At 45.2% G+C, this 21,532-nt stretch overlaps 1 protein-coding gene across 1 annotated transcript in view; it reads right to left on the bottom strand.

Moving 5' to 3' along the window:
* The window catches only part of RPAP1 (RNA polymerase II associated protein 1), a 46,160-nt gene extending 26,708 nt beyond the window's left edge, over positions 1–19,452 (bottom strand). Inside the window, exons 1-8 of the mRNA XM_035111753.3 lie at positions 19,350–19,452; positions 13,902–14,150; positions 12,613–12,758; positions 10,993–11,085; positions 8,883–9,069; positions 8,410–8,586; positions 7,560–7,802; positions 359–474 (exon numbers count right to left, since the gene is read on the bottom strand). Coding sequence (XP_034967644.3) covers positions 359–474; positions 7,560–7,802; positions 8,410–8,586; positions 8,883–9,069; positions 10,993–11,085; positions 12,613–12,758; positions 13,902–14,091 — 1,152 coding nt within the window. The 5' untranslated portion in view covers positions 14,092–14,150; positions 19,350–19,452. The remainder of the gene's footprint in view (positions 1–358; positions 475–7,559; positions 7,803–8,409; positions 8,587–8,882; positions 9,070–10,992; positions 11,086–12,612; positions 12,759–13,901; positions 14,151–19,349) is intronic.
* Between the last annotated feature and the right edge of the window lie 2,080 nt (positions 19,453–21,532).

Genomic DNA, 21,532 nt, shown 5'->3' with positions numbered 1-21,532 from the left:
CCAAATTGCCTCTCCCAGGCCACACCCTCCTTGAGAGCTTCTGCCTGGCTAGAATGTCTCCTTGAAGAACTGAAATAATGCCTCTTGCTTGCCTGGAAGGAGGGTGGAAAGTGGTGTGGGTGGGTGTGGGTGGAGAAACAGCTTTTTCATGGCTGGGATGTAATCTACTGTTACCAAGGCAAGAGTCATACCCATTGCTCTTTTGCTTCTGCCCCCCCTACTGGGATGCAGCCTGCCCACCCCCGAAGGTTCCCATAAAGGAAAGCAGCCCTCAGGCTGAAAAAGGTTATCTACCAATTTTCTAGGGGGAAGATAATTTGAAAGCAAGAAAGAAGGGACTGTGTTTTATTCTCCTGACCTTTTTGGTTTTCTTCTGCCGAGGTTCAGGGAGGTCCTTCAACCACTGCAGCTTCTCTAACTCCACCGTGTCCATGTGGAGCCACTCTTTCTGAGGCTTCACTGGAAGGTCACCACCTTTTGGGAAAGGCAAAGGCGGACATTGTTATTCTTGAGCGTGAAAGCAGAGCATACATCACTTTCATTGTCAACATTTGTGGCTCTGAAGAAGTGCATCAAATACTGCTTTCATGACACTACAAGGGGAAGGGGGGAAAGCTCAGAGGCTGACTCATCATCGATACATAAACATCAAAGGTCCACCAACAGTTTAATCTTCCATTAGATCTGGAGAAGGAAAGTGGATGGCGCCGTTAATAAAATTTGCAGATGAAATGAAGATGAGCTGAATATCAACTTGGACGTGGAGTGAATACAATCAGATTAGAAAATCAAGAGCACAGAATAACATGAGGCTAATGATTTAAACTGCACTCCAACAACCCTAAGAAAAGGATCTCAAAATAAAGATACTAAGGGGAGAAAGTAAGAGTCTTGAAAAGCAAGTTCAGAGGGCTCCATTATTGCCGTCTCTCTAGCGATAATGTTTAGAATTCTGGGTCCTCACAAAGAGCCAGTGAGAAATTGAAAGGGGGAAAAAATCAACTAATTATACATCTTGGCTCTGCAGCAAAAACTGAATAGGAGACTCTGAGCATAGCCAATAAGTTTTTTAATGGCTGGAACATCAAGAAGATCAATTATTTAGCATTATAGACTAGGCAGCAATGGAAGGAACAATTAGCACCTTGACAACCTCTTGAGATAAATCTACTGAGTTAACTCTGGAATGTTGTTCTAGGACAATGGGGCAATCAGTAATGGAGTAAGCATCCAAATCAAGTTAAACAAAGCTCTAGTAAAATTACAGTAAGAGCTTACTTTCAACCATTACCTATTGCTTATCTTTGGACTATAAGCAAGGTAAAACAGCTGTTGGAATGCTCCATCACATGCCCAGGTGCTAAATTACAATGCAATTTGCCATAAGTCTACTTAGAAGTAAGCCCCACTGACTTCAGTGGGACTTACTCCAAGGTATGTATAGCAAGGATGCTGAAACAGTGGTCAGCCCTGCAAATGAGTAAAATGTTGGATAGCACTAGAAGAAGAAGAGGCTAACAATCTCCTTTCCCCTCCTCCCCCACAACAGACACCCTGTGAGGTGGGTGGGGCTGAGAGACTTCAAAGAAGTGTGACTAGCCCAAGGTCACCCAGCAGCTGCATGTAGAGGAGCGGAGACACGAACCCGGTTCCCCAGATTACGAGTCTACCGCTCTTAACCACTAACACCACACTGGCACACTAAGAAATATCTACACAAACCCAAAACATTGTGAAGGCCTCACCCCCAAAAAAACTCAAAACCTCCATAGGGCTATGGCTTCCTTAAACTGCCTCATTCCTAGCTGTTTTACCTCTCTCTTTTTCTCATCTTGAGTTGCCTCTCGTTAGCTGATTTTAAAGAGAAGAGCCTAAATAATTTCCACAATGTCGACACACAGCAAAAAGCAAAGGACCATTTCCAGACTTAACTACCCAGATTGGAAAAACAATTCACCTGTTCACTTCAACCTAATCCACACTTAGTTCAAGGTACATTCATTTTATGTTTTTTTAAAGAAAATGCTGGAATGAAGAACAAACACACCCGTGGGGTGGGTGTGAAGCAGGAAGAAGCAGAAGAGTCTTCTGGTGTTTGTTTTTTCCTCTCCATTAATCACTAAATGGAGAAGGCGGATTAAACCATGCTCTGAATCAAATTAGTAATCTGTACCACCAGACACTAGCATTGCAATCTTGTCAACAGTAGGGGAAGACTGTTATGTATTCTAGGGTTATCAGCAGATTGTTGAACTGATGAGAAACCCCTTTAGAGAAACACAACCTGGCAGCCCGGATGGTGAATATGCACTGAACCTTTCCAAGCTTATGTTTTGTTTTTCAGATTTGGGCGTGCAACATATAGTCAGCCTATAGTGCCATTTCCTGCAGCTTGGCTCTCCCCTGCTCACTGTTTTACAAGCACAGCCCCCACCAAGCCAAATCACTGCATCTGCTAAAGTTCTGGCTCTCTGGTACTTGACACCATGACAGCATGAAGCAGAGTAGGAGGAAGGCATTGCAGAGAAATGCCTCCTACATGCATTAACTGGAGAAGATTACAGAGGCTTTTGCCAGGCTCCCTCACATGCACCATTACGTCTTCTGGGACGCATGGCATAGAGTGCTGTGGAACTTGTGCAAGAGGAAGTCTGGTTGAAACCCTGCTCAACAGCAGAGGTCCTTGGGCACGTGCAATAAACCTATTGCACTATTTGCTGTGTGGCTAAAATGTTACTAGCCCTCGGGAGGAAAAGGGTGCAGATATCACCCCAGGCTTGCAAGCTTCCCTGTCCCCTTTTCTAGTGCAGCTACAAGGAGATCAGAAGCCTTGGCTCCTGCGTGTGTCATTTGAGCTCCAAAATTTGGCTCATTTTTACCCACCCCATCAGTTACCTGTCTGTTCTAAGCAGCTGTAGTTCTCAAGTGTTTTCAATCACTTGCTAGCCTTTTAGCTGACAGACAGCAAGGAATGAAACCTGGGGTTGTCTGCATGTGAAGCAGCACTGGGCAATATATCAATATATCGCTCAGGGACCAGTATTGGGAGGAGACCATGATGACAGCTTCACTCAGCGGTATTGCTCCTCCCTCTGCTTCTTTGAACTGCTTGGGCTGAGGAACGTGCTGCTGCCCTCCCCTCAGCAAAGCAGTTTTAATGAAGCTCCGACCCGCCACCAGCTCACAGGAACCAGCGGTGGGATGGTGGCTCCATTAAAAGGATTGGGGCTGCTCAGCTGGGAAGTGTGAAGCCTGCCCTTCCCAGCTGAGAGAGCCCTGACCCCGTTCCTGCTTGCACTCAAATAGGAGTGGGATCGGACCTGCAGCCTTGCTTGGCTACCACCTGGCTGCCTCCGCCTTGGGGTGTGTGCTGTGCCTTTCCTCCCAGAAAGGCGGAGCCCACCCTCCTGGTGGAAGGCACCCAAGTGGTGTAGGTGCTCTTTGATAATGCTGGCAGGTCTGCCACTCGCCAGCAGCCCCTCTCCACAAGGTGCAGATAGGGTGGTTTTGCACCGCCTTGCGGACTTTGCCCAGGAAGGTGGGCTGGCACTACACTGCCATGTTGAAAACCCAACATCGCCCAGCCCCTAATGTGAAGCATGTGCCCTGTCACTGAGCTCTGATCCTGCCCCCCAAGCTGCAATCTCTGCTTCCATTGCAGCAAAGAAAGTCCACTGGGGATTTCGAACCCCTTTCGGAGGAAGGATGGGATATAAACTTAATAAATCAACAGACCCTTATTACGGAAAGCACCTGAAGGAGACCTTGAGAAGCGGAAGCCCAAATCTTTGACCTTGTTAAGAATGGGTTTCCCCTTCTGAATTAATTGCTCTCTTCCCGTTGCAAGCACCAGGCTGCCTTCTTCCCTCTGGCAACATGGCTGCTGCTAAGTCTATTCAAGATGAATTTACTCCTTGGCATCAACAGTGGCAGCTTTCCAATGCTAAGTGCTAATGCAAAATTAATAATAAGTCTCCTGCTGGGCACAATGTGTTGCATGCATAACCTCAGGCAGCTTGAAAAGCTCAATTGATTTTTATAATTGCTCCTCTCTTCCCAACGATATACTAAGTAACCCTACGGATAGTTGCCCTTCCTTGGTTCGACACACCTTTTCCTCCCCTCCCAGAACCAGGTTCTGCTTCCCTCCACAATCTTGCTTCTCCTCTCCCGATATGCCATCTCATAAATCCTTTGCTATCAATCTGCTGCTACCTCCACATTTTTTAAGGCTCGAAGGATCCACAAACTGCCCCCAATCCTGGTGCAGAGGAAATGCCCAACATTTCTCTTCAAGCAGTGCACTTACAAGCTATTGTTCTAGGGCCAGCCTGCTAAAAACTAAAACCCAATGCAGGAAAAGCATATGAAAATGGGGGGGGGGGGAGAGAAATTGTGGGCAGGGGAGGGGAAGCAGCTCTTGTGAAAGCAGCTAATCCACCTGCTCTCGCTTCTTCTCCCTTCCCTCCTCTTGCACATTAAAGCTGCTCTCTCAAGAAGAAAAACAGTAAACACCACCCTTATCGCACCAAACCACACCGCTCAAATCCAGGAGCGATTCAAAGATCTCATTAAGCAGGCTCCACGAGGCAGGGAGACCCAGAGAATATAGCAGAACAAAGGATCAGACAGAAGGAAACAGGCAGCGCATGTTTGGGGCCTGGGCGCTGGGGGGGGGGGGAGGCAGCGGAGAGGTAAAACACTCAAGAAGAGAGGGGTGCAACAAGGCGGGAGAAAAGGAACAGGGTGAAAAAAAGAATAAAAGCAGAGAAGTTTCAAATTAAAGCTTACAAAAGAGCAGGTCTGCACAAACTGACCACAGAGCCAGGCACTACTGGGCATGTATCGTGGGCTGCCAGGTATCTGGCAACCCAGAAAGCTACCTTATACAGTACCAAGACAGACCACTGGTCCATCCAGCTCTGTATCCTTTGCACTGATTGAAATTACAGGTAGGTAGCCGTGTTGGTCTGAGTTGAAGCAAAATAAAAAAAAATTTTCAGTAGCACCTTAAAGACCAACTAAGTTTATATTTTGGTATGAGCTTTCGTGTGCATGCACACTTCTTCAGATTCTTCAGTGTGTATCTGAAGAAGTGTGCATGCACACGAAAGCTCATACCAAAATATAAACTTAGTTGGTCTTTAAGGTGCTACTGACTGATTGAAATTGATCAGCTGCCAGACAGGGCTCTCTCCCACCAGCCCTACGAGGAGATGTCAGGGATTGAACCTGGGACCTTCTGCACTCAAAGCAGCTGCTCTACCACTGAGCTAGGGCCCTTACCCGTGTTTCTGCAGTCCCAAGAACTCAGTAAAACCAAGGAGGTTAACTGTCCTTTTGGATCGACTTCATGGGTCATGGTTTGTTTGGCCGCTTAAGGGAAGCACAGAAAGCTGCTTTGTGGTGAGTCAGGCTGTTGGCCCACCTGGCTCAGTTATCATCCATGATGGCAGGCAGTGGCTCTCCAGGATTTCAGACTGAGGTCTCTCCCAACCCTACCTGGAGAACTCAGGGCCTTCTGTCTGAAAGCACCTGCTCTGTCACTGAGCTGCAGCCCTTCTGGAATACACTTCGAGGGAGCTTTATTGTAACAAAATGCTGGGGCAAGGAGCTAAAGAACAGGATCCCAAAACTGACCAAGATGAAGGCCTCGGAGATTCTGCCTGACCCCTCAAGGTCTCATTTGCAACTGAAATGAAGCCCTGAGTGCTCTTAAGTGAATTAACATGTTTAGGCTTTCTTGCTCTGCTTTCTCTCTACCATTTCTTCCTCCCATCACTGTGGAAATTAAGATGTAAGCTCCTTGAGGCAGAACCTTGTCTCTCCCTGCCCCACCCTCTTTTTTTTTAATGCTGTCCTCATTGTCTGGGGATAACAGAGGCAATGAGCAACTGCTTTTGGCTGTCCTTTAGCAAGAACTGCCTACAGGTAACTCAATCTGGACCCACTAGCAAGATCACTTAAGTACAGGAAACAGAAACTGGCCTGCAGATATGACAAGAGTACAAAGGGTATTATTGATCCAAATAGGTCCTGCAGTGTCCATATCATCATCAGAACACAAGCTCCAGCAGAAGCCCACAGGTCCCCCTCACGAATTTGACTCCAATCTTGAGGCACCACAAACAATGTAGAGTATTTCCTCCAAGGCACATATTATCCCCGTTCCTACAATTTGAAGGGGATGGAAGGTGGGTGCCCCTCTAGCCTGCCAATCAACCAATACCTCAAGCTGTGTGCCTTTTAAGCCTAGGTAATCCACGCTGAGGACGAATATAATCTAAACACGATTATTAAACCTCACAGGATTTATTTGTCTTGGGAGAGATTCCAGCTAGCTTTAAGCAGCTATCGAAATCTGCTTCCTCCACCTCCAACCCAAGGCCTTTTGTTCACAGCAAGTTCTAGTTTGGAGGAGTAACTCCACTTGGCAGTCAGTCTCCTTCCCCAAAGGCACAACAATTTCTCACTGGCTTCACCCAACCCTGCAGTGCTGTAGAAGCTGCAATGGAGACTGAGCTACATTAGCAGCTTCTGCAGGTGCAGCCGCTAAAACAGGCACCCCCAAACTTCGGCCCTCCAGATGTTTTGGACTACAATTCCCATCATCCCTGACCACTGGCCCTGTTCGCTAGGGATAATGGGAGTTGTAGGCCAAAACACATGGAGGGCCGCAGTTTGGGGATGCCTGCGCTAAAACCTGTTCCGACTTATCTTCACTCACTTCTGCAGAGCAAGTGGCCAATGATGTGGCGGTTCCTGGACTCATTGCCAGTGAACCTCTCTCTCCAGTCCCCAAACTTTCTACTGTTCATCCTTGTTCTCCAATCTCACAAATCAGATCCTTTACTTACACATAGGGAAATCGCTGATTCTTCCCTACAAAGCCTCTGCCCAGGTACCTAATTTGACAGCTCCGTTGTTAACTTCAAACACATCGCTTCTGGGAATCAAGATAGAAAAGCCAGGCCCAGAATCACCTTGCAGTAAACATGGGTTTAGGGTCATCTCAGAGTGGAAGCAGAAAGAGGCTGCAGCTGGGAGAGATTGTGGGCGCAGGGGGAGTCACTGAAATGGGCATATGTTCACAAGGAGCAGGTAATGTTGCCATATAGTGCCACACAGTGAATGAATCAGCAGCAGCAAATATATACATATATATAAAACCCAAACATATTGATTGTTCCCAAACCACAGGCAGCCTGCCAAGAAGTGAAAGTGAAGGTGCCATTCAAAACTACTCTTATCAGCAGCTGCATCTGTGGTTGCCACATTCTTTTCATCTCTGCCTCCCCTTGCCAGAGAGTATTGCAACACCAGCAAATATATGAAAACTGCATGTAGCAAGTCTTCCCACCCCACCCCACCCCACCCCCGAGGTTGGGTCAGGTAAAACAGCAAAATTACGGTCCTGCAATTGTTCCATTTGCACAACAGATTTGAGAATATTCTAGAATCGAAGCAATGATCAAAACCCTGGAAAAACGATCGTATATATTATATGGAAACTTGGCCATTTTGCTTATCCATTGCAACACCACATAACTTTTCCTTACCTGTGTTATCCTCCATTCTTGTACCAGCTTCTGTTTGCAGGGCCTCCTCCATGCCCTCCTCCTCTTCCATCACTGGCTTCTGTAACAAAGGAGCTTTCAGAGTTTCTTCTGCTTCATGCTGGGGTCTAGGCTGCATTTCTGGATGCAAAAGCTTTCTTGGCCTCTCAGGCTGCTTTTTGCTTTCTCCTTCCCGAGTTGCCTTACCATCATGTCGTGACTTTAAGAACGCAAGTAAACTGGGATCTGATAACCACGAAAATGGGACAAAATACTGTCAGCATTAATATTCCTCTTTGATGCACGTGTCAATTCTTTGAGTCAATACTGATTGTTGCTATTATTAATAATAATTGCTGTTGACAATATAAAAACACAAAAATGCATAACACAGTAACAAGCAAAAACAATATCCCCACTCATATCCCCATCAGGTCCCCTCCCACCTGGCCTTCAGACAGAGGACTGCTTTTCAGGTTGCAAATTAAAGACCCGATATCACATTTGTGTCTCAGAAGCATCCTGTCCAAAAAGATTAATGTAAGCAGCTAACTTCAACAGACCCATGAGGTCTGTGAAAGAGGCTTTGCAGTTTGTGTGCCTGTTACAAAGTCGGCTGCATAAATTAAACATGCCAACAGGAAATCTTCAAGCGTGGGAGCGACTCCTGAGAATGATTCCGAGTGTCTGAAGTTGGCTTTTGCTGCTTTGGATACAATGTTCTTGTGTGTAGAGTTCATGTTATGTTTCGTACTTTCAAAACTGAAGGTAACTGCCCTGATCCTTAAAAATCAGAGGGGGGTTAATCCAAATCACTGAATAAGGTGTACAGAAGTCAGCAAGTTGTTCGTACCTAGCTGAGCCAGCAGTCGTTTCTGCTCCTCCAAGATCTGCTCTTGAGACATGGACTGCAGCTTCTCCAGGTTCTCCTTGTGGATGTTCTGGGCTTCTTGCTCTCCTCCCAGGCTTCCGAGACCTTTCCCAGTGACAATACTTGACCACTCACTGTGTACACTACCAGCAGGCTTATCTAGAAACAAAGAGCACTGTGAGTGGTATTCATAAGCAAACCTAAACTGACAACACACTCCACTGAGTTGATTTACAATCTGGTGCATGTATTCTCAGACATTAAGTCCCACTGAGTTCAATGGTGCTTACTCCAATGTAACTGTGCACAGGATCACAGCCTCAATGCTAGGGCTCACCAGCACAACCTTTTAAGGAGCTATTTGCTTCTCCATCCTAATATTCAAGGAGCATCTTCAAGGCTTCCACGTGCCATCGGGAACTGAGAATACTTGCTCCACGGGTATCAACATTTACCTTCCTCACCCCTGCGGAATTGGGTCTCCAAGGCTTCAGGAGGTAGGACAGCATCTAGAGCTGCTGGTCCTACATTTGTCTGCTCAGCTTCCTCAACAGTAGGAGAAGATATCTGAGCCACTTCGGCTGCCCTCTTAGCAGCTATCTTCTGAGCAAAGATGCTTTTCTTTCCAGCTGCTGATTTTGCCTGCAAGACGACAAAACAGCAAGTAAGCACTCCTCTGTCTTTCTCATATAACCAAAAAACAACCATTCATCAACATCCGTGCCACCCACTCCAACTGGGTCAATATGTGTTATCCAGATTTTCTGCTGTCTTCAACATGGATTTCTATATTGTGTCCTCAACTGCAAACTGCAGATTAGACAGGGTTTTTTGGGGGGGGGGTGTCACAGCCCTTCCTCACTCTTTCCCAGATACGATGTAATATATTACTTTGCTGTTAAGTGTTTAAACACCAGGAAGAGAAAAATAGATACATTTCTTGACAAAATGCAGCAAGCAAGAAAGTATCTGGTTGTAGGTAGATTCTGGCTAGCTTGTTCCACTCTGCCTTCATGATTAATCCAAGAGTCTGCTTATCTGAACGCTTTGCATTTCTGAGGATAAACAGACTTCACTGCCTTGGAAAAGACATCTCTGAAGATTTTGGGACCTTAAGAGGGCAAGAATTTGAATGATGCTTAACTAATGGATTTTAAAATTTGCATAGTTCAGGCACTGTCAAAGACTTACTGACTATTGATAAGAAAAAAAGCGGCATGAAGCATATCCACCTTGATGCTACTAAGCCAAGAAGCTGTGATGGAAAGAAAAATGATATATTGCTACAGCCAAGATTGCACAACTGATATGCACACCATGAACTGTGTGGAAACTGGCAGGAGAGTTTCTGTGGATGCAGATTTGCTTCCCTCCAACAAGAGCCAAAACAGCTGGTTCAGCATGCAAAAGCCTGTCTGCGCATGCAGAAGAGACTCTCTGGATCCCGGCCCATGTCTCCCATCAGCATATTTAAAAACAGAGACAAAAAGTAGCACCTTCTATATTCAAAATGGCAAATACCAACGTTGCACACTCCAATAGAAAACTTTGCAATGCACTAGAAAGACTGGCTTTTTTTATTTAAAAAAACAAAACAGCATGCCCTGTAACAAGCTTTTCAGATGCTCCAACGCTACAAGTCCATGCTGTCTCCCAGGAGACAAAACTCTTGCATGTTCTCCCCTTCTCTTCGTTAGTTTTCTGAGCTGTTGCCTCCTAGAGCTCCAATCAGTAGTCTGGTGGGAGTGTCTGCCAATTCTGACTGCAGCTCCCATAGTAAAAATGTAAGTGAATAGGCCAGAGGCGCAGGCAAACACAAGGCCACACCAAAACGTTTTGTAGCATGCCAAAAATACAGTTCAGACTCCCCTGAACTAGGAAGAAACCCAGGCAATTTCAGGGCTCTGCTAAGTTTTCATAAATGACAATGGTAGTAAAAACTGGGCAGAGAACCACTGAAAACACACTGAAATCCTACACTTCACTAATGTGAATCCACCACTCACTGCTGGCAGGTATCCGAAAGTTTAGAATGGCTTTCTTCATCAACTTTTGAAATATGGAATAACATGTTCAGTACCGTTAGCCTGAACTTCACCAGTAAGTGGTGTGACAATGACAACAGGAGCCACAAAAACCTGCTCTATTTCCAGACCATCAACCTTGCCACCAAGGGCATAAACCAAATCAAGGGCATGTCCCACACTTGGGGTCAAGCTGGTGACCCCTCGAGGAAGCCCCATGGTTGCCCCATTGCCTCCCAAAATCCAACCAAAGCCCAACAATGTCCCATCCATCTAGCAGACTCACCACACACAACTGAAAATCCAACATGTGTGCTTTTAATGTAACTCACTGCACCCAGCTTTCCATGTCTCCTATGTAATGCCCTAGAAGCCCCCACACTTCCTCTATTTATTTAAAGCATTTTTTGGCTGCGCAACAAAGTCCATCAGCAGCAGATTGCATTATAATGAAGCATAATACACAGAACTAAAAGGGTAAGCTAAACAAAGCAGAAACAGGAGGAGAGGGGGCTGATAAATGTGAAGCTGCTTTTCTTACCTCTGTTTTTATTTCAGACCTGTGAAAGACTTTGGGAAACGCGTCTCCAGTGAAGACGGGCACCGTCACGTTGGCAGTGCTTGTGTCACGTTCCTGCCACAAAGACACAATGCCAAATGAATACTGGTTTCATTCATTAAAGCATTACAGTGCTTTACAATGGCTCAGCAGGAGGAGTTTGGCCTTAGATTCCTGCTCAGGTCTTCCCTCAGCTGTGAGATAGTAGCTGTTGCCCAAACTCCTCACTCTTCAATTTTCATTTTGCACTTGTCTAAGAGTGGCCTACTTCTAAGAATGAAAGAGGCGCTAGGTTCATCAGCATTGGACAAGGACAGCTCCATCCTTTCCCCAGAAAACGCATAAAATTGTGTCACTTTCATTATATATTTTTGAAGACAATGTAGCATAAATTGTAAAAAAGGCCAAGAGACCAGAAACAAATTCCTACCAGACGATAAAAACATTATCTTGGCATTAACAGAACCGATGTTGAATCCATGGATTTCTAGCAACAAACACAAATGATGCAGCTGTGTCCTTCACAAGGTGTAATTTCACTCTTGAAGCATATCTGCACATGCCTATATCCAAACAGGCTACTAATTATTTGTAACTGAGCTCAATGAGACTTGCTTCCAGTTAAGGGAGCAGAGAACTGCAGCCTTTCTAATAGAATTACTGACAGCCTCTGTCACATCCAGAGGTTGTTGATGGCAGGGTGGGGCAGAGGTGCTTACTTGGCTTCCCAGCAAGTTAGTCATGGCTGTTTACTGGGGGAGGTCAGTGCGGTGCAAACACACAGGGTAAGTCAATCTGGACACCCTTACCCTGCTCTCTCCTAGAAAGCAGCAATGAGTTACCTGTCAGGAGGTCAGGTAAGCGCCACCTCCCCACCACCTTGTCTATTACTGGTCATTTCAGGATCCCATACACAACAACTTGTTTGCAACATGGGCTAAGTTCTGCTTGACTTTTTCTACATACCCAAATACAAAATAAATGCATCTCATGTCAAATACCAAGGGTATCTTAAACAGATATATGTACCTTGAAACAAGGACGTGGTAAAATGCATGTTGGTAAAATATATGTACACACAGTTTTGAAGGCCAGTCCATGTGTTTTGCTCTTGGGTATATGAAGCCAAGCTCTAGCTTGAATGAATGAATGAATATCTACTACACTAAAGATCTCCAGCAGCAGGGCTAAGAAGGACCATTGACCTCACAGAATCATAGAGTTGGAAAGGACCACGGGTCATCGAGTCCAACCACCTGCAACGCAGGAACCTCAGGGAACACCTGTCAGTAAGGCAGCACTCACTCCATACAAATCAGTTTCCTATAAATTCAGTGGTAAGAAGGTGCCTTTGAGCCCCAGAAGGCTTCATTTCCCAGCAAAAGAAGAATAAATTAAACAACAATAAGTAAATACGTGCATAGTTACAAATTACGTAATTTCTGCTTTGGAATGTATGTGTGCAATATTTGGGTTACTCTGCAGGATTATATCACTTTATTTTTAATGCATGCTGCCCCAGCTTGAGTATTTATCATTCATTACCACAGGTCAATCAGAGGTTTAATCACTATTATTGTAGTTCTTATAAACAGGACGCACAATTATTTTGCTGAAAACTGCTGTGATGTGCTGATCATTGCGATCCAACTGCTCTCCTGGATCCTCATCAAAACGAACACGGGCACTTTTGAATTTGGATTTTTTGGGAGGTGCTGGAGTCAGTGGAGGGGGCACATCAGGAAATTCTGAGAGAGAGAAAGAATATATGCAAAGCATTCGTAATCTCTAGGTGTTTTTCTTCTTTTGAGGAAATTGATATGAAACTTAAAAAGCTCCATTTAGTAACTACCATCTTGGTAAGAGTTGCACAAAATTGAGAAATTCAGCCCCCATCTCCACTAAACATTTAAAGTAGAATCATGTCACTTTCAACAGTCATGGCATCCCAAAGACCCTGGAAACAACAGTTTTGTTAAGGGTGCTGAGAGCTGTTTGGAGACCCCTGTTCACCTCACAAAGCTACAATTCCCAGAGTACTCAGGGAAGAGGGACCGATTATTAAACCACACTGTAAATCAGGCATAGGCAAACTTGCCCCTCCAGATGTTTTAGGACTACAACTCCCATCATCCCTAGCCAACAGGACCAGTGGTCAGGGATGATGGGAGTTGTAGTCCCAAAACATCTGGAGGGCTTCTAGAAAACCTAAGGCAATAAGCAACCCTAAACCACTGAAGGAGTGTCTTCTCCCCCATCATCCAGCCCAGACACTGAGGTCCAGCTTTGAGGGCCTTCTGGTGGTTCCCTCACTGCACGAAGTGAAGTTACAGGGAACCAGGCAGAGGGTCTTCTCAGTAGTGGTGCCCGCCCTGTGGAACATCCTCCCATCAGATACCAAGAAGATAAATAACTATACAACTTTTAGGAGAAATTGAAGGCAGCCCTGTATAAGGAAGGTTTTTTATGTTTTATGGTGTTTTAATATTTTGCTAAAATAATAATAATAATAATAATAATAATAATAATAATAATAATAATAATAGAAAGATGCCCTTAATTCCAAGTGGGTTGCCGTCTAGTCTTGATAACAATCTGGCACCCAAAATGGATGCTTTGCAAACAGAAAGAGGGATGGCTGAGAACAGTAGCAAGTGCAGGCAAGGTTACAGTAAGAAAGCCATTCAAATATACCTAGCAACTTACAGGCAATGAATATGTGATTTTGGTTTTTGTTGACTACTAAACTGGCCTTCCCCAATCTGACGTCCTCCAGATGGGACTGGTGGGAGTTGCAGTTCAAAACATTCAAAGAGCACTAGGCTGGGGAAGGCTGTACTGAACCATCAATACAAAACAAGATAATTTGAAATAAAAATAAATAAACTTACCATCCAGCATCACCACATCCCTGTCATGCTGCAATGGGGGCCTCTCATCCTCTCCACTCCCCAGATCCCCTCTTCTCTTATCTGCTTTCTTTACAACCTTCACCGCTGGAGAGGCTTTCGCTGCCAGGAACTGATTCTGGAACTTCAGCAAATCTGCCTCCGACTCCCCAGGCTTGGGCCTTGACAACATCTTTCTCCTTTTGTAGCCACAGCCTTCTTTTACAGGGCTTAAGGGTTAACCTGAATCAGCTGCAGAGAAAGGGAGGAAAGGAACTTTACCTGGGAAAAGAAGCTTTTGAATAATTCTACTTTCACACACTTTTCGAGTACCCCAAAGGGCCACAAAGAACAGGACTATTCCTGGACAGCCCAGACATATCAATAGCCTCCCCCTCTCCCCACCCCAATTAAGGTGTCCTGCTATGCCACTCATTTGAAACCAAGAAATTCGTGCAGAATAGTTGTTGCACAATTCTCTGCAAACAACAAACGCATTATCACGCCAAAAAGGGGGAGGAAACACAGTGTTATTGTTGTTGTGGGTGCTATTTTAGGAAGGAGGCAGAACACGCGCGCGCACACACACACACACACACTACAATCCACCTGCCTTTGATGTGACTTCTGCACAAACAGCTGTTTCTAAAATGTTCCTTCCTTTCTTCTGTACTTCACAGCACTTCCCCCCCCCCCAGTTTATTTATGGAAGCTTCAGACACAGCGGAGGAAACAGTAAGCGAATCCCAACAAAATGGTCAACTTTTTGTATGTACAGCAGCGCTATGGGGATTCAGGACCCAAGTGTTTGATATCCTAGAGAAACTGACTTCAAAAGACCGCCACAGAGCAAACTGCAACCGCTCACAGGGAAACATACTTGTGATCAAAGTTTCCTTCTGTCCTTGTCCTCCTTTCAGAACAAAATATGACATATTTGTATACATACCCTTACCTAGGCAGTAGTGGCCTAGTGGTCTGGGGTCATAGAGGGTTGAAGACCCATTCATTACTATTTCTGCAGCAAGGCCCCTGCAAGGTCCTTGTCTCCAGTGTCCTAAAAAAGCTAAAGGTAAAGGACCCCTGACAGTTAAGTCCAGTCGCAGACGACTCTGGGGTTGTGGTGTTCATCTCGCTTTACAGGCCGAGGGAGCCGGCGTTTGTCCGCAGACAGTTTTTCCAGGGCATGTGGCCTGCATGACTAAGCCGCTTCTGGTGCAATGGAACACCGAAACCAGAGCAGCGCACGGAAACGCCATTTACCTTCCCGCCGGAGTGGCACCTATTTATCTACTTGCACTTTTGGGCGTGCTTTCGAACTGCTAGGTTGACAGGAGCTGGGACCGAGCAACGGGAGCTCACCCCGTCGTGGGGATTCAAACCGGCGACCTTATGATCAGCAAGCCCAAGAGGCCCAGTGGTTTAGACCACAGCGCCACCCGTGTCCCTTCCAGTGTCCTGCAGCCACTGTATGGCTAAGCATTTAGGAACACCAAAAACACAAGGTGCTTCTTTTTCAAGAGACCGGTGTGCAGGTACTGTTACATACAAGGGAACTTCATGGAAAACACAATGTAAGTCACTCCGAAAGAAGATACCGGAGCACTACAAATCATTTGCCCATGTACGTGCACAGAAAATAGGCAACCTGTGGAGACCTGCATTGATTGTTGCAATGCATCCCTAATTATTAGTATTGTATAATTTATAAAATTGTTGTATAATCTTAGAAGGGGCGTGGTTGTGAGTATCATGAAGGCACCCTGCACTTCTAAATTTCCCGCAGCTCTACCGCTAAGTAGTCCAATGAGGTCCTTTATTTTAAAGCACAACTTAAAACTTTTAAGGCACAACTTTAAGTCAGCAACACCCAACCAACATTAACAGACACCCCTCACATCAGAGCAATCGATACTAGTGGCCGAGAGTGATACCAGAACAGACCTCCTAGCAACTCAACTTTCACAATCTCAAGGTGAAACCATGCAAGGCCTTTGGTCCAAGATAAATGTTATGAAATGCTTGGGCAGGAAGCATGCCAAGGAAGAGAGTAATTTCATTTTATCTCTTTTCAGAATCAGATCAAGACCTGATTGAAACATTACGGAAAGCAGACATTCAGAAACACGATATCCAAGGTGTAGTGGATAGTTTTTGGGATAGGGAAGGAGTGGCTTGCCTGGTGTGACAGACTTGCAGCAATGTCTTCCGGGCAGGCGTATCTCTGCCGCTTAACAGAAAGAGGGGCAGGGCAGCAGAGAAGCTGGAGCTGTGTGGGTGCAGATTGGTTCCCCCAGTGTACCTACACAGCCCTGACATCCTCACTGCCTCATCCCTCCATATAAGCAGCAATGATGTCACTGCTGGGAGGCTATTATTCACTCTGTCCCACCAAGAGAGCAGCTCCTGTTCTAGGACTTGAGAGAGCAGACTTCAAATCCCCTCTTAGTCATGAAGTTCACTCACTATTTTTTGGGCTAACCTACCTCACAAGGTTGACGTGAGAATAAAATGGGGAGGGAACTCTGAGCTCCTTGGATGAAAGTTGGAATATAAATGTAAAAATAAATATATTACACAGATACACATATACACTATATATCTGAAGTAGCATCTCCACCCCCACCATTCAGCCTGAGGTCCAGCTCCAAGGGCCTTCTGGCAGTTCCCTCACTGCAAGAAGTTAGGTTACACGGAAACAGGCAGAGGGCCTTCTCGGTAGTGGCACCTGCCCTGTGAAATGCTCGCCCATCAGATGTCAAAGAAATAAACAACTGTATGACTTTTAGAAGACATCTGAAGGCAGCTCTATTAAGCAAAGTTTTTAATGTTTGATGTTTTATCGCATTATTATTATTATTATTATTATTATTATTATTATTATTATTGATATTCTGTTGGAAGCTGCCCAGAGTGGCTGGGGAGACCCAGCCAGATGGGCGGGGTATAAATTACTATTATTAATGTAGTAACATATAAATAAATAAGAATAAAATGCAGGCACACTTCATTGGTTGTGCATCTATGCCTTATTTGCTCCTTACACTTTTAAAATAAACATTAAAGCTTCACTTCTGCTAGTTTTAAATAGGTAAGGGGCAAGTAATGCATCTGTTGCACATCAGTGAGAGACATATACTTTGCTCTCAAGTATTAAAAACAGAGTACAAAAATTTGTGCGAGAAATCACCATTAATACTCCTATTACTAATTCCACCCACCTTATATGTGTTCAAACTATATTCTGTGCGTGTAGGCTGGATTAAGTCCAAAGGGTAAGACTCAAGTTCTGACTAGACTAGAACTTAAAATGCTGCTTGAGCTGTGTGAAACAAATTAGCCATCTTTTGATTGTGCATATTGTATATTGCACAACTTTTAGAAGACATCTGAAGGCAACCCTGTATCGGGAGGTTTCTAACGCTTGATGTTTTAATTTTGTTTTTAGATATGCTGTAAGCTGCCCAGAGTGGCTGGGTTTCCCCAACCAGATGGGTGGTGTATAAACAATAAAATTTACTATTATTATTATTATTATTATCATCATCATCATTTACACTGCCCTGCTGTGTTATACCTTCCTGCAATTTTCTTCATGCTTTTTTAATCTCCCCACACCCCACCCCAGTGCTGCCGCCACCGCTGCTGTGATGTCATCGTCTATGGATGAGACCAGAGTCATTCATTTCTGACGGCAGCCCTGTTTAGGGACGTTTTTAATGTTTAATAGATTATTGCATTTTAATGTTCTGTTCTGTTGGAAGCCGCCCAGAGTGGCTGGGGAAACTCAGCCAGATGGACGGGGTATAAATAATAAATTTATTATTATTATTATTATGCCATATGAAAAGGCACATCAGCTCTGGGCAGAAGAAATCCAGGGCTTGAGTCTTTAAACTACATTTTAAAAAAGAAGGAAAACACACTTAAACTTGTACAGTAATGCAGAGAGTTCATAGAAGACCACATGCTGCTTCAAATGAGTGCTTGGGCATGGAAATTCAGGCATCCCCAAACTGTGGCCCTACAGATGTTTTGGCCTACAACTCCCATGATCCCTAGCTAACAGGACCAGTGGTCAGGGAAGATGGGAATTGTAGTCCAAAACATCTGGAGGGCCGAAGTTTGGGGATGCCTCTTCTAAGTCCTTTGTTTTTCTACACAAGTTATGTGCCTATATCATTCCATTTGTATAGAATTTGGAATAAGGCTGTTAAATTTAATGAGCAAAGAACATCATGAGGAAGATTACAGCTAAACCATCACACACTTGTGAATGATATGCAGGTTATTGACCTACTTGTCCTTGACATTCACCAAAGAAAGTAAAAAATCTAGAAAGCAAAATAGAATGCGTTCTGCAATATCTATCTATCTATCTATCTATCTGGACTTCAACACAGGTATTCTTATTGCATGGGACTTCCTTCCTTTTTTCTGTATAAACCCAGTACCTTAATTATCAGACTTAAACTTCCAGTCCACTCAGACTCCTAGATCTTCCTACAATCTGCTGCTGATAATCACACACACAAGGAACTGATGCAATCTGCAAAGCATTCCTTCAACGGTTTAACCCAGGCTGCCGCCCTCCAGATGTTTTGGCCTACAACTCCCATGATCCCTAGCTAACAGGACCAGTGGTCAGGGATGATGGGAATTGTAGTCCAAAACATCTGGAGGGCCAATGTTTGGGAATGCCTGGTTTAACCCATTGCTCTGGGAGGACACTTCTGTGTTTGTTTAAATAAAAGTTTGTATTTAAACGTCTAGTTTACTTTTCCACCAGAGGCATCAAATGCAATTCACCACATTTCTTAAGGGGGGGATTTGTGCTGTTCCTTCCTGGCTCCTGTCTTGCTTCTCCTACTACAACAATGAAGTTTTTATTAAAAAAATAAAACAAACAAATAGGTAAAAATCCAGGGCTGAACATGTGCCCCTGCACACATGCCGGAAACCGGTTTTGCCTTTTCTCTCTCTCCGCAAGTCATTCGCCGATTTCTTTTGTCAAAGCCTCTTCTACTAGCCTCGCAGATACAACCAGCAGCTCACAGGCCCCAACTCGCCATTAGGGGCCCATAGAAACAAGAGAATCCGATGCGTGACAAAGCCCCCCTTCCTTCAACCAATTCTAGCCTGCAGCTGTGGGGCATTTCCCACAGGCAGCCCCATTGCAAATAAAAACGCCATGTTATGGCTCGTGTCTTTAAACGAGTCCACGGCGGCCCGCTAAGACGCATGCTCCATAGTCCCAAGCTATGGGGACAGGATGCAAAGAGTTTTCCATGTGAAGAAAACGTTCTCCAGGCATGCTCAGAGGCGCTTGAAAGCGGGCCGTGAGTCCCTAGGCCGGCACAACCTTCCTCCTCCGTGCTAGGGAGACGGAGGCTGCCCACCCAGGAGGAGGAGGAGGAGGAGACGCGGAGGCTGCTGGCGATGCCCACTGACCTGTGCTGCGTGGGCTGCTTTTGCCATCCTTAGACGGCGGCAGCGGCGCCTCCGCTCAGCCCAGCAGCGCTTTGACGCACATACCTCTCCTTCCGCCGCCGCCAGGATGGGGAGGTTTCTCGGGCGGCGCGTCGAGACGAGGCCCCGCCTTCGCTGCCATTTTGGGATGCGGAGAGAGGCGGCGAAGGGAAGCCCCGGCAGCGGGTGGGAGCGACCGCCGACCTTCCCCTGGGCGCGGGGGATGCACCCCACCCCCATGCCTATCCAGTTAGAAGTGCGCCCCACTAGTTTCCATAGGGCGGACCCCCCAAATAGGGTCCCATAGCCGCAGTGCCGGATTTACATATAGTTTAGGGCCCCACTCTCTCCCCCCATGTAATTGTGTTTCTAAAGGAACTTTTGTTACTGCAAAATGCCAATGCGTTTGCATTATTAAGTTTGTTATGAATAAAAAAATCATTTTAAGTTAGAGCTTAATAATTATTTCACTATACTTCTGAATTGTATTTCACTATTAATATACTTCTTCATTGTATTTCAGTTCAACAATTACTTTGATAAAATACAGACTTTGTTATGTGCAAATGGCTTTAGATACCTATTATATAGGTCCATAAATTACCATATAGCATATATTCAGCACAAAAAACAGTGACAATTTGTAGTTGACAAAGGACAGCTGGACATATAAAGGGCCCCGTTACCTTCAGTAGCTTAGGGCTTCATCAAACCTAAATCTGGCCCTGCATAACCGTCATCTCCCCTCTGCTCTGGCTCAGCTCAGGGTTTCCCCCTTTCGCAAAGGGGCTCTAAGCCCAGGCAGGATAAAAGATGTGCAAACCTCTCCCGTGCGATGGGAGAATGTGTGGAGAGGCAAGGCGAGGCTGTGCAGCTGTGATACCCCAGCAAGGGAAGCGTTTGTCATGTGATTCGCTACTGTATACTGGTTTAGAATCATAGCGTTGGAAGGGACCCCGAGGGTCATCTAGCCCAACCCCCTTGCAATGCAGAAATCTCAACTCAAGAATCCATGGCAGGGCTGAAGAAAGATGTAGCGCTTCACCATGTTAGATACTGTATTGGTCGGATCCTGAACCAGTGCAGTTTTGTGGCTGGGCCCAATCATTGTGCACTCAAGTGGGCAGGTGTATATATTACTTGTAAAAACCAAGCGTGATGCTTACAAAATGAATGTGAACTTTAATCTGAAGTGCATGGTGAAAGTGGGTGTGAAGGAACAAAGACAGAATGCTAGCAAAATGGTCCATCTGCATTCACCACGGGGGGCTCCATCAGAAGATGGCAATCTCCATAAAACACTTTCCTTGTGCGTCTTCAATATTTTGCTTATTAGAAAGATTTTGAGAGTTGCCTTTCAACTCGGAAACTGGGTATCTAAGCTGACATATGCAGAAGCATTTCAAAGAGCCAGAATCAACAATGCAGTAAGCGTATGTGGCATGATTCAGCAGTATCAAAAGCAAGCAATCAGCTAGTGTCTAAAATTCCTGATGAAAGAAATATTTTCAAGTGGTGGCAAAACCATAAAGCAGAGGTTTTCGACCTTTTTGAGTCCATAGCTCCCTTAACCAACTATATTCTTTCTGCGGCTCCCCTGTGGGGAAACACGCTCCAAGCCTCAGAAGCCCAGTTATGTCACCCCTTGCCTGCAGAACCACTTCCCTGATCACCAGCTTGAATGGGATTTATTTATTTATTTATTTATTTATTTATTTATTTGTACCCCGCACATTCCTTCCATTCTTAAGGAAATCAGCCCTGAGTGCTCACTGGAAGGACAGATCGTGAAGCTCCAATACTTTGGCCACCTCATGAGAAGAGAAGACTCCCTGGAAAAGACCCTGATGTTGGGAAAGATTGAGGGCACTAGGAGAAGGGGACAACAGAGGACGAGATGGTTGGACAGTGTCCTTGAAGCTACGAACATGAGTCTGACCAAACTGCGGGAGGCAGTGGAAGACAGGAGTGCCTGGCATGGGGTCATGAAGAGTCGGACACGACTAAACGACTAAACAACAACAACAACAATCCCGCACAATCCAGCTGGGTTCCCCCAGCCACTGGGCGGCTTCCAACAAAGATTAAAATACATTAAATTATTTAGTGGCTTCAATTCGAGTGCTCCCCCCACACACACACACACACATGTAACACTTTTCTTT

This window comes from Zootoca vivipara, chromosome 1 (assembly GCF_965207765.1).
Source record: "Zootoca vivipara chromosome 1, rZooViv2.hap1.1, whole genome shotgun sequence".
In the NCBI taxonomy this organism is placed as follows: Eukaryota; Metazoa; Chordata; class Lepidosauria; order Squamata; family Lacertidae; genus Zootoca; species Zootoca vivipara.
The sequence above is the reverse complement of the archived record's forward strand: the minus strand, read 5'-3'. Positions and strand labels throughout refer to the sequence as shown.